General features: G+C 33.2%; 1 protein-coding gene across 2 annotated transcripts; it reads right to left on the minus strand.

The window, feature by feature from the left end:
• Positions 1-2,787: 2,787 nt before the first annotated feature.
• Positions 2,788-12,173, minus strand: LOC134232696 (uncharacterized). 2 transcript variants are annotated; one of them, XM_062714682.1, is made up of 4 exons: positions 12,023-12,173; positions 11,661-11,725; positions 11,383-11,508; positions 2,788-4,070 (listed from the first exon to the last, which is right to left on the minus strand). In XM_062714682.1, exons 1-4 carry the CDS (start codon positions 12,151-12,153, stop codon positions 3,823-3,825), a joined length of 570 nt encoding a protein of 189 aa, XP_062570666.1. In that variant the 5' UTR covers positions 12,154-12,173; the 3' UTR covers positions 2,788-3,822. The 2 variants fall into 2 exon arrangements, with proteins under 2 accessions (XP_062570666.1, XP_062570665.1); XM_062714681.1 differs by having other exon boundaries at positions 2,788-4,076.
• Between the last annotated feature and the right edge of the window lie 1,747 nt (positions 12,174-13,920).

Below are 13,920 nucleotides of genomic sequence, written 5' to 3' on the forward strand. Positions count from 1 at the left end.
TATACGTTTCATCAATAAAAGGGTTTTTTTTTCTGGTCCATTTCTCTTAAAAGATTTAAAACATATTATTGTTTTTTTATCCCATACCCTACGATGACCCTTGATTAATGAATAAAAATGATCATGATCCATGATCATAGATGAAAATCAGCCGTCAGAATACAATTTGAGTCCTGCAAGCATTATTATTTCTACAGTTGCTTGACCAGTGCCAAATAAGAAACCAATTCCGCGATACTACAAATACATTAGACAGTACGTATTTCAAGATCCAAGTTCATTGTCAAACTAGGTAAATAAATTGCAGAGTTAACTGTTTCATGAAAATCAGCCTTTCCAAACAAAACTTTTATTTTAGCAAGATAATACTAAGGACAAATTCATATTTATCCAGTAAAGAATAAGCCAACGACTTCCGAATATCTTAACAGTTTCCATGAAATTTGTTCCTAAATAAGAAAAGATAATCCCACATATTGTCTTATTACCTGTCTTGGAAAAGTTAAAAATACCTGCTTACCAGTAAGGTTAGTGATATTTCCAAAAGATTACGATAAAAAAGAGGCACTGTAGGCAATGATGTATTTGTATTCAAGCCCATGCCTCCCATATGTTTGTAATGACAAATATCATATTTTGCTCTCGGGAACCAAAATGAGACGGGTACCCTTCAATATTTTAAAAATAGTGGCAGTGTTCATGGTTTGCCATGGGAAATGCAAATGTTCGTTCAAAGAGTAAAATTGGAAGTGCACAATGACACTATGTGACTAAGATTCTATAAATGTCATAGAATTTCATTCAGGGGTATAGGAGGATTTGCAGATAAGAGATGGGTACCCTAAAGCGTTACAGATGGACGGACGTACAGACAGACAGCTAGGCAGACGATTAGACACCTCGATGGCTACTCACGTATAATACCTCTCTTCCTCCCTGTTTTAAAGCAGAAGTATAATGTATAATAAGAAACAGCTCCTCAACGCTAAATATGTTGATCAAACCTTACATTTTTACTCTAGAACTCGGGACTGTCTAAATATATACATTCAAATGTTACACTTTTCAAAGAGTCTTCAACCTGTATGTCATACTTTTAAAAATTATTATGTATTTTGATTTCAGACTGACCTAAGGAATTTCCATCATAATGTTTGTTTCAACCGTGCATAGGCAATGCCAAAACATAAAATTAAAACCGTTATCCATGGCGTTTCTGGGTTATGGGTAGCTCGGTATCTTGGACAAATGATACCAAACATTAAGAGTATTTGCTAACTCGAATTGCCTCTTCAGATATCAGATTCGGGTAAAAAGTCACTATCCTCTGATATTTGAAGGTACATTTGCGAATAGATACTTTATATACATGTAGAAAATAAGTTTACTGCACCAAGAAAAACTTTTCAAAAATGCGTCAAATGCTTTCTTTGCCAAACATCTTGCACCAAAAATGAAAGTCAAAGAATTTTGAAAGAGACTTTAAAAGCCAAAGTCCCTCGTCCTCGTCAACACAAAAGGTGAACCAGAGACAGCAGCGTATAAAAAAATAGCATATTATAGAATGTATTATATTTGGATAGGGTGAGTTCACCATGCATCGGACACATACCTTGCTTCGGACAACTTTAGGCAATAAACTCTCTTTCAACTTAAGAGTTCTGTGTATTTATTTGTTTCTTTCATAAAGACGAAGATTTAAATTTTTTGATGATACCGATTGTGTTTATCATGTTGTGATAAAAATACCCCGCAAATGGCCTTGAAGTTACGTCATATTTTTACATCATCTAAGGGGAATAACCCGAAATTTAAGATTTTGCAATTTTTAGAGTTATCGTTCTTTTAAATTCGACTTCCACGGAACGAGTCGGACTTTGGTGAATTTGCCAGGGATTGGTAATTTTACATATATTATAATTAAATTTCACTTCAATGTTTGTTTAATTCTTATTAGAGCTGGTTTTTAGTAGTATGCTATTTTCACCGTACATCGGACACAAATTAACCATGCATCGGACACTTTTAGATGCAAAGGTAAGCACTACCATTTTCATACATAACCCAGCTGACGGCTGTTTTTTGCGGAAAAAGAAAATAAAAACTCTATTTTTCAGTCAAAATACAAGTTATCGATATATGACGTCTGGAATTTTACTCAATTTATTTCTACAAACCAGGGTATGATAAACCATGAGAAAAAGGCGCGAATTACGGCATTATAAGCATTTTAAAGCATTTCTTAGACAGAGTGAGGTCTCGAGAATCATTCTACATTTGTGCAATAATATCGTCGATTAAATTAAAGTTGAGGGTTATTTCTTAGATAAAAGGTGAAAATATATCCATATCAAGGATTTTAAAGCACTGTGATAAAGGTATGATATTTTTCCAGTCTCCATACCGTCTGCCCGATGCATGGTGAACAATGTCCGATCCATGGTGAATTTTCAGTTTTTTCTACAAACTCGATTTTCGGGGATATTTTCTCAATAAAGGGCATATAATTGTGCCCTAAATTGTTATTTTAATCACAAACTAAATGTTAAACCCCATTTTGATAATTTTCCGTCGGTAGCGATATCGCTAGAACTTGTTGAAGTACAAGGGTATCCGATGCATGGTGAATTCACCCTATTTACTTTTTCTCAATCTCCTTTTATATATATATATATGTATATATATTATAAAAATTTTTGTGACAATATGATCAGAAAAAAATTCGTTAACCCATTGAAGATTGTCTTTTATTGTTTATTGATTTTTTATATACTACTATAAGTTTTCTATTTCATTTTAACATGAGTACTGTAAATAACTTTTTTTCCTGAGAATTTTATTTTCGCGTAATTACGCGAAACAGTGCGCTGGCGAAAATTTAATTCACGCGTATAATAGTTTTCTTTAAGATTTTATAGAGTAATAACCGGTTACAAGTCGCGAAAATTTTGTCTCACTTATCAATAGTCAATGACCCTCTCGCGAAAACAAGGTGTCGCGAAAATTTAGTGATCTACAGTATATGCTACGTTGCATAGTTACAACTATTTTACACAATGATTTTGTAAATTTAACATTATTATCAGTTCTTAATGACCGGTCACGGTAGCCTAGTGGTAGAGCGTTCTCTGCGTGACCGGGAGGTCTGAGTTCGATTCTCGTTCGCGGCGCTGCGTCATACCTAAGACGTAAACATAGGTAGTAACTGTTCCTTCGCCAAGCGCTCGGCACTAGAAGTGAAAGTCACGGGTCTTTCGGATATGACCTTAAAAACGTAGGTCCCGTGTCACGGTCGGCGCTGGCACTATAAAGAACCCTCACTGCTCAATGGCCCTGAGTGCCGAGTATAGGTCTAAATTTGAAGCCCTTCACCGGCATACGGTGACGTCTCCATATGAGTGAAAAATTCTCAAGAGGGACGTTAAACAATATACAATCAATCAATAAATCAGTTCTTAATGACCTGGTCTATAAAAAAAATAACAACTTTGTATCAGACTTGTTTTTTACACATTCCATTCGTCAAAAAAAAATATTCAAGAAATTAAGGATTATATTACAGTTGTAGTTTCATAGAAATATTTGAGCAGAAAAAATGGATAAAACGGAAATGTCTTAGAATATGTACAATGAATTTTTTAAAACAAATTTTTAAATACAGTAATACGCCTGAATTACAGGAACTGAATAATTGCTAAATATTCTTTGTTCTATTGGAGCACAAATAAATCAGGTCAAATTAAACTACGTTGTTCTAAAATAGAAACGAAAAAAAAACTTAAGTTTTATCAGAATCGAAATGTCCGATGTTTCCTTGTCTTTTCAGGGTGCATTTTCTTGTATCTGAATTTCAAAACGGCAATTTTCATATTCAGTGTCTTCACTGTCATTCTGTCTGTTGTTTCTTTTTTCATGCAGTAAGATTATCAAGTACACAATCAACAACACTGCCACCAGAATAGAAGATACGATTACAGACATGCGTAGATAACCGTTGCTGAGTCTTAAGACCGTCACTTCCTCTTCCTCCTCCTCCTCGGCCTCAGTGATTTCCTCCTCCTCAGAGATTTCTAAAACTAAATAAATGAATTTTAATATTCAAACATAAATTCATCATTTCTATTTAAATTTGTACTCACATGAACACATCAGACACATATTTAATAGCACATCAATGACTTCACGGTTTACATTCAGTTACCACGAAATACAACAAGATATATACGTTACCGTGTCTGTTGTGTTATGATATCTAATTTGACGTATTTTGTTGGAACAAAAGGTACACGGGCCTAAAACGCCACCTGGGTATCATGCAACGCCTCACCAACATTTGAATTTTGCACGTGTTTTAAACCAGAAGCCATGAAATTCCAAATTTTGAACAAGGCACCATTGCTTATTATAACTTTACACTTAGCTTGCTTATGTTGGATACTTACATGTAATACCCAGAGGAGGATCAGATAGCAATGAGAAAATGCATTTCAACTTTATAACCAGTTTTGCATCCCACCCCACAGGAACAACTGACCCTGGGGCCACATATTTATAAATTTTCAAAAAGACATTTTGCTCTTCATATATAGTTGATAAATTAGAAAGTGCAGATTTCAAAGAATTCATTTATTTTCAGAATATGTAACCCCTCACCCCCAATACCTCTGACCTGAGGCCCCTGAAATTAATCATTTTGGAAAGGGGACTTTTCTTAATCAGAGATATCTACTTATATCATTTGCATAATACCCAGGAGCAAAGATTTTTTTTTTCAAAGAACTCGTGCATTTTCGTTATACATGTACAGGTATATTCAATGGAGTCCCGCCTTAACACCAGAACCAATAACAAAGGCGCCTTCAATTTAAAAATTTTGGAAGAGAAACCCTGGTTCATAATAACTATAAACTATAAAGTGAGTTTATTTAAAACCCAGGAGCAGAGGAGAAGATTTTAAAGAATTGACGCATTTTCACTATATAATTTAAAGAGCCCCGCCTCAACACCAGAACCCATTACATATACCCGAGGTCATAAAATTCACAATTTTTGCAGAGGCACTCCTGCTCATCATAACTATGAGTAGAGAAGAACATTTTCAAGGAAAAAATGCACTTTCACTCCACGATCTATATAGCCCCGCCCTTACACCAATATCCCTGACCCCGGGGCCATACTTAGTTAGTTAGTTTAATACCCAGAAGCAGAGAAGAATTTTTTCAAAGAAATAATGCGCTTTCACTATATAATCAATAAAGCTTCACTTTCACACTGACCCTGACCCTGGGGCCATTAATTTCACAATTTTGGTACAGAGCTCACTGCTGATTACAATGATCCCGAAAGTTTGACTGCTTGATGTCAAAGATTAGTGAAGAAGATTTTGAAACATTGTAGGGACAGTTTATTCACAATTTTGTTCTCCGTTATCCAAAAATGCCGATAGAACGACCCACGATGACTGCCAACCGACAAAATTGGATACATTGTAGTAATAAGTCACCTGAGGGAATTAAAAATGGCGAATGAATTGCATTCATTAGAAAGCTCCAGTTATTATTCAAAGGTGTCTAAATTGTCTCATATAGACGAAGTACCACGGCTAAATTTAATATAGTGTATGTCATTAAATTAACTTCAAACCGAATAAACATCAAGGTGTTCATTAACTAGTAGGCCTTTCAGTGATAAGATAGTTGACTGAATGATGCAGTTATAATCTGTATCTATGATAAACATCAACGTGACCTAGACATAGCCTAACAAAATATTACTATCGTTCATTATATCTGTTCATGGGTACATGTAGAACTATTACATTTCAAATCAAATATTTCTCCTAAGACTGCTCCTTAAGATACGCAGGTATGCTAAGATTGATTGATTGATCGTATATTGTTTAACGTCCCTGTCGAGAATTTTTCACTCATATGGAGATGTCACCTTTTGCCGGTGAAGGGCTTCAAATTTAGACCCATACTTTGCACTCAGGGCCATTGAGCAGTGAGAGTTCTTTATCGTGCCAGCGCCTACCGTGACACGGGACCTACGTTTTTAAGGTCACATCCGAAAGACACACCGACTGTCACTTCTGAAGCCGAGCGCTTGGCGAAGGAACAGTCACTACCTATTTTTACGTCTTAGGTTTGATGCGGCGCCAGGATCGTGACGGGAGGACCTGGTTTGATTCAAAATAAATTCAATACAATCGCACGAAGCCTTAATCGATCTTTTGATTTTTTTTTTACATATGAACCAATATTTTTTGTAAAACCATACCTAATTCAGCACTTTCCAAGTATTTAATGAGGCAAAATTTCCATCTGTACAAATCTTATGTTTTGAAATATACACCTTATTGTTGTTCTGTTGCATTATTTTTGTCACGAATGAGAGAGGAAAGGCCGACCGATATACGTTTATACATGTTTATAGCTAACTGTCTTTGAAAGAGAATATATCGATGAAAATAAATTAGCGCACCTCTTTTATAAACTGAACTCCATAGGAATTTCACAAAATATTAACGAAATTTGCTTTTAAACTCCATTTTACGTATCTTTGTACATGCCTTCTTAGGCAAATTCTCTTTACAAGACATAGCCAATTCCAAAGGTACTTGATGCATACATATGACATCATCGGTGAAAGTTTTTAATCAAAATGACAAATACAACATAACAAAATAAGACCGTTTTATTTTTGTTGACGTTTACACGTTTCTATCTATTCATTTTCTATAGTTTAAGTAAATCTTTATATACTAACTAAACAAAAACTTATGTTCTTAAATTGACGTTATCTTGCCTACTAGAACGTCATAATGTAGCACTTATTCAGTCAAGGTAGAATGTTTTGTATGCTTCATTATTCCCCCTACGCACAAATAGTCTCTAGTTGTACAAATAAGAATTTTTTTTTAATGCGGAGGTTTAGACGATTTATAAGCAGTCAATAATACAACTCTACAAAAACGCTTACAGTGTTACAATAGACTAAAAGTATCTTAAATTTGCACAACTTGACAACGTCAATAGACGGGTATTCAGTTAAAAATAAAGGATGATGTGACATAACTGCTTTCTGGGGCCCCTTTTTCCACGACGAATTATATTTAATCTACAACTATGTTGGTAGTTTTCAAACATGAGTGAATAAATACGACGCCTTTTGAATAGTTTTAATAGTTCAGACACATTTTTATTATAAGGAATACTGCATTGTCTTTGGTTTTTTAGACCCTATCACAGCTAAATTCGGCTAGGTTTGTGCGAATATTTTCTTTTGTGGCAAGAGAATGGGCGGGTCTTAGTACAATAGAGGGATATGCGTGTCCGAGAAGACCTTATATGGCTATTGTTATTATTTCGTTCTAGTCATTGTCCAATCCGATGACAGAACAACAGAACATGCTGGTTTATTACGTTTACATTTTATCGCAGACACGTGGTTTAGGTCAATTTACTTGTTATCCTTTTCTACATTTCAAACGTTTATAATGGTCAGCCAAATGCTCTTTATACTTAATGATACGCATGGATTTTCAGCATTTATGGTTTTTAGGACAAGAAATGCACATGAAACATGTATTCACCGATACTCGGTAATACGTGTAGACCTAGCGATTTGCTCACCAAACACGCTACAAAACTTTAAACTAATGTACATGTATATCATGTATATTCTATCAGTTGTTTGTAACTGTATATAAATACTGTGGTCTCGGAAATGGTACATATGTAGATCCGTGCCTAATCTGTGACTCAAATGCATAAAAAAAATATCGGAAAGCAGTAAAATTTCAAGCATGTTTCCATAGTATTTTTGTGGTACTCACTCGTAACGAATTTCATTTAGCTGATTGGTCAGTTACAAAGTATCGCCTGAGCCTCGATTAGCATATGAATTCATTCTTATGTCAGAAAATCTAGTTCCGTCGATCTGTTTATAATGGGAAAGGGCAAATAGATTTTACATTTTTTTTTAAAATAGCATGTGAGCGCTGTTAGGTACAATTTTCTCCTTTCACATATAGGTAGATTTCAATGAAATACAGGGATCAGCCAAAGGAGAAAATTGTACCTATCTGCGCTCGTATATTTTAAGGGCTTCAAAGAGTGGGGCGGGGTTAAAATGCAATGGGAATTGAATGTAAACATGATACCCCTACCCCAATCTAAGATCTATATCTTTCAAATCACGTTTCTATTTTTGTTAAAAATAGTATTCTATAAAGGTACACATATCAGTGATAAGTTACATACAAAAATTTGAGTAAAATTGAGACATTTAATTTTTTGTCAATATACGAGGGGCCGCTAGTCACCTCATCCTTTATAAACAAACACGCGTACTTTGAACACCCTAAATCATTTTACCCGAAATCAAACCAAATAATCAGATTCTTTGTCATTTTTAATTAAATACAAAAGAAACTAAAAAAAAATATACATGGATACAAGTCATGTATATTCTCAATCTAGGTTTTACTTTGTGAACCTGACAAATTACATTTTTATTTTAAGAACATGTAGATGCTGTTGTCATGGATAAGCGAATTTCGAATTCTATCTCCGATACAGTAATGTACAGTAATGTAATACTCCGATATTACATTCTCCGATATATACTCCGATATAATGATACATTTATCGGAGTAAATGTATCGATTACTCCGATACAGTAATGTACAGTAATGTAAATAAGTTTATTTGAATATTATTTTACATGGAAACTGACATCAAGCAAGCGTTCAATTATTTCAAAAACATCTATTATGATTTATTCAAAAGAGAAAAACAAAACAAAAAAGAAACAAACGAACAAATAAACTTTAAGTGACATGCATGAAAGAGTAAGTTGTGAATACCGATTAAACAATTAAATGTGCATATCCTTTTCAGTTTATGTCCGATCCTACTCTCTATTGAAAGTTCTGGAAAGTATGATGACTTCGAACACGAAGTGGTAAAGAAGATAATCTAGGCGATTAAAATAAATTGAGATTGAAATTATTACGAATAAATATCGATTAATGGTTATTATTATTAAAATGTGTGCTTTGATTAATATATTTTAGTAGTCTTTCTGCATACATTTCTTTTATATACAGTATATTATGGTTCATTGATACTATATCAGAGAGATAACTACATGTATGAATGATATAAATATTATAAAATTCCGTAAGTTGAATTGTTTTTATTTTTTTTTTGCCCCACAAGCTATGCTACAATTGTTTGTATTTTACTTATGAAATACATGTTTAAGGTCATAAAGGTTCAAACAACATTTTTTATGAGTTTATGAACCTTAAATACACTCGGTTATAAAGAAGTCAATGGGTCCTTCAAAAGTACTTCGCTATATCCGTAATTCGTTATATCCGTACAAGATAATAGTTAAATTTATATAGCCGGTATCCAAGATAACTCAGCTATATCTGTAAATTCGCAATATCCGTGTTCGTACTAAAGGAGTTTAGCTGTACCCATATATCTATTTGGCCTTTACGTATATTAATCCAACAAATATTCAAAAAAAGTTGTTAGATTACATGTTAGCAAAAAACGCCGATTTTTATGGATACGAGGGTTAGCATTGTCCAAATTGTTTAGTTTCTCTTTGCTTAATTAAATAAGTTATTATCATTACAGTAATAATATCCTTTATGTGACAGAGTTATATTAACTACAATTGTTTTATCTGTTATAATCTAATTCTGAGGTAACATTTTTTATTTGGTAATAGTAAAGTTGTTTCATGCTTAAAACTATTTAGATCGTGAACAATTACCTAATTTTAATCTATGACACCATTGTCTTAATTAACAGCCAATCAGCGTGGCTTCTCCTAATCACGTGACCATTTTTTAAAAATTTTTTACCAAAGGAGAAAGCCACACAAATTTACAAAGAAATTTTTTATCGAAAATCCCTCCATCCACCCCCTTTCTTCCACCGTCTTATATTATATTTGTTATATACATGTATGTACTTATATAAGTGTTCATATTTATTTGTTTGGCGTTTATTTTCCTTTAACCCACCCTTTTTGATGACAGGCATATCAGTGCCTGCTTTATGATATATGTAATTTTAGGGGGTCAGATTGCATAATATGTTACCAAAGATTTTTGTATTCTTTCAAAGTTTTTTCTAGTCTTGTCTGACCCCCTTATAAAATGTTTACATTTTTTCACTTTCACTTCTGTTGTTATTTTAATTTTAATCCATCAAAAAACTAGCTCAGTTGACTTGGCTTCGGTCTTGCATAATAACAAAAGAACATAAATATCTTTTCTTGTCAGGGCAAAAAGTCACATTTTATACATGTGATCATGTAATTATACGTTATTATACAAGGTTCACGAATATATCACACTTAATAAGAAAACTATGAAACAAATAAAGAAAGCAAGTATATATGTACATCAGTGCAAGAAAGCAAATGTAATTTACGTTAGTTACATTGTATAAAGTCGTGTTCTCTTATGCCGCTTCACACGTGTCTGTTTACATTATTTTTTTTAAAGTAAAAATCCACTCTTGACTTCGAGACCTATTTAAAATCACTACTTTCCGTGTTTTGGCAGATTCAAATTTCACTCGAAATTTATTCAAATGTATTGTATACTTACATTGTAGGAAGCTGAGAATACACTTTGTTTGATGTCGTTCATGGCCCTGAAAGTTCTCCACTGTTTGCGTTTAACTAACAGTACTCTACTTCTTGCATGCGGTAACTATTTTCGGTATATAGAAAAGCTATCCTTGGATCTTATATTATTTAAAAAGAACTTTTCTATCAGAATGTAGTATGTATGTAATGTCAATTCTGGACTTTTTGAACGGTCTCTGATGTAAATAAATTATATCTATATATATATATATAAAATTACATCCCTGTGCGCCGGTTACGCATTTGACGATGTCATTTGTATCAAACTCAAATCCGACGATACTTTGATAATCAGGATAATAATTGTTTGCTTCTAATGCCATTTATATGAAAATTTAACATGTTATTTAATTTTTGATACTGGTTTAATTGATTTAAATATGTGTTCATTGTTTAACATAATATCCCCCAAAAATGAAAGCAAATCTAATAATATTATGTGTAAACTATTCACAATTATGTTTGTATGCAGACATACCATATCGACCTTAATATAAATCGTCCCAATTTTATTATATGAAAGATATATAATTAAGAATTCCAAATTTTCAAAGACAAATAGAAAATAGTATGACTATATATGCAGCAATTAGTTAGTAATGATTGCAATTTAACAAAGCTATAAACATTGTCGAGGACCCTTTGGGACAACCTCACATCTACAATTTATATATAATCAATTTGTTAATAACGGTTTCGTACCTGCACATCCTGCAACGAAATCACACGAGCTTATGTTACAGTTGCACGTGTTTGTACATTTATCACCAAATTGTGGATACGGACAAGAATGACTACAATTTTCTCCGTACAATCCTGGGGAACAATCTACAAGATTTCAGATCAAAAGCCAGAATTAGTAATACGACATTTTAGGATTTCATTCAAGTAGTTTTCAAGGAGAGAATAAGATAAAAATACAATATATGTTGTTTTCTGTGATAAATACCCGGAGGATGCATTAAATCTAGTCAACTTACCAAGACACTGTTGAAGTGTGGAGTTCCAAGATTTGCCAGGGCAACAACCATTGTAGAAGCTATCCCTAGATTCATATGAAATATACCCCGTAAAAGCAGAAATTTTAGCAAAGATTCATTTTTGGGATCTAGTTTTAGCACGTGTGTTGGATCGCTCAAATTAAGTATTTATTTTGCATTAGAAGATGCTATTACATTTCCATGATTCTTAATATAGCTAAAATACTTTTTTTAAAATTTAAATTCAGTATAAATCGCTAAATTTGCAATTCGATGAAAATTCCACTTATACAGTAATCGCCAAATCATTAATAACATTAAAAAAAGCAATTTCAGTTTAACTGTGAAAATATTTCACTTACTCCGAACAAGGTCCTTTGGTCAAAATACCGGAGTGTACAATAAGTAACAGAAAAGCGGTTATATTTTTAACGGTTAACAAAATGCCCAGGGGGCTTTTATATCTATGAGAATTTCTCGATTTTAAAATCATTGTACCCCTGCACAAATACACCATTCCCAAACTAGTTTATTTAAATTTCCTTGTTTTATTTTTTGTTATTTATTTTTCTTTTTGAAAAATCGTTCTTCCGCAAAATTCCCTGTACTACTAAAATAATTTTCCAGTAAAACATAGCACTTGTAAATAGGAAAACTTCATTATTTAGTACACGTGTGCTTCCAAACAAATATTTATATTTCTTGATTCCTTTTATTCGTTGATAAAAAAAACATACTTTAGAAAATGCATACTGAATTTCTGTGTTTTTCTATAGTTGAAATTAAATCTTTCTAAGGATCTTATTTACTTACGAAAGACTAGATTTAAAATGTACAACCAATTGCATTGATTGCTTTAGTATTGTAATATTGATAAACGTGTTATAAATAAGTTGCCCACAAGCTTATAATAGAAAAGCTGATATTTTATAGAAATCAATTAATAAAATAGTTATTTTCCATGATAATCACGTGAAAACACATGATTACGTATTTCTCAATAAGCATTCAACAAAAGAACTCAGTGGTACAAAAGGAGTTGCAGGTAAGAGATGGATACCCTTCAATTTTATACAAAAATCACAGTGTCAATGTTTCGCTCTGGAAAACCGAAAATATATGCCCGTTTAAAGAGTAAAATAGGAAGTGTAAAATGGCACTATATAACAAAGATTCTGTAAAAGTCTTACTTAATTTAATTTAGGAATAACAGAGGATTTGCTGATAAGAGACTGGTACCCTAAAGCTTTACAGATGGACGGACATCACGATTAATGTATACACCTTTGTTTGATATAAAATACAACCTGAAATGTAGATGCCTGATAAGACCCAATACGCCTTGGAGAATTGTGACATTTAAATAATAATGCAAAAAATGTGCGGGCGACATAACAATGACTGTGTTGTGCAATAACAATTTCTACTTTTGTCTGATAAAAATGAGCCAAAAGCAGGAGGACACAATACACAGCTCTGCAACGTAAAAGAAGGCTATGGCATACCGTAATGTTGACGGTTTCATGATGTCGCAAATAAAGCAGCACCCTATCTCCGATAATTAACCACCAATAAGTTTTAAGATTCAATTTTGAGATCGTCTTCTTTATTTTATACAGGAAGGAAAAAGAAACGCAGGGTAGCATAATTTTCGAAAACTTTTTGACCGCATGACAAAAAATTACGAAAATTGGTCAGATGTGAAATATAGTTACTAAGCACCAAAATCAGTGTTCAGAATTACTCAACCGTGAACTGTATGACGTCACGTAGGGAAACGCTAAGAAGTCCATAACACGTGCAATTTGCTGAGGGAGAATTTGTCAGCAAATCTTGTTGCACCAAATGATGCACCTGAGGTACACAAATGGTTTGTAGCCTTTGTAAAAGAAGGTATGGAATGGTTTTCAATCAACCGTGACGTAAACGCGAAACAGAGTCATGTCACGGACAGTTTATTCGTCCTGCCATCTCATTGAGTATTTCTTTGGCGCGGTTTCCCATACCCAATATAGCCAGCTGGTTTTGAAAGAAAAACACTCTGATGTATTCCATGGAAAGGAAAAGTAAGGTTCTGAAGATGCGTTGGAGAGACATTGAAGATAATGAGTTTTTGATTTTCACATTTGTGGGATGTCGTCATATGAACTTTAATAACTCATGAATTATTGGACAAAATCAAATGGGATTTTGGTTTCATATTTTTACAGATGATTTTTAAGTTAGATAGGAATACCGAAAATAAAAATGAAAAGAGAAA

The sequence above is a fragment of the Saccostrea cucullata genome, unplaced genomic scaffold (assembly GCF_032062105.1).
Source record: "Saccostrea cucullata isolate Sc308-1 unplaced genomic scaffold, CSIRO_AGI_Scuc_v1 ctg460, whole genome shotgun sequence".
Classification (NCBI taxonomy): domain Eukaryota; kingdom Metazoa; phylum Mollusca; class Bivalvia; order Ostreida; family Ostreidae; genus Saccostrea; species Saccostrea cuccullata.

Bases quoted from the DNA above. Each gene is read 5' to 3' on its own strand.
- LOC134232696 (XM_062714681.1), bottom strand. From the start codon at position 12,153: ATGATTTTAAAATCGAGAAATTCTCATAGATATAAAAGCCCCCTGGGC. The intron at 11,509-11,660 runs GTAAGTTGACTA...GAAATCTTGTAG, and splicing joins CACACTTCAACAGTGTCTTG to ATTGTTCCCCAGGATTGTAC. The intron at 4,077-11,382 runs GTACGAAACCGT...TCATTTATTTAG, and splicing joins TTTCGTTGCAGGATGTGCAG to TTTTAGAAATCTCTGAGGAG.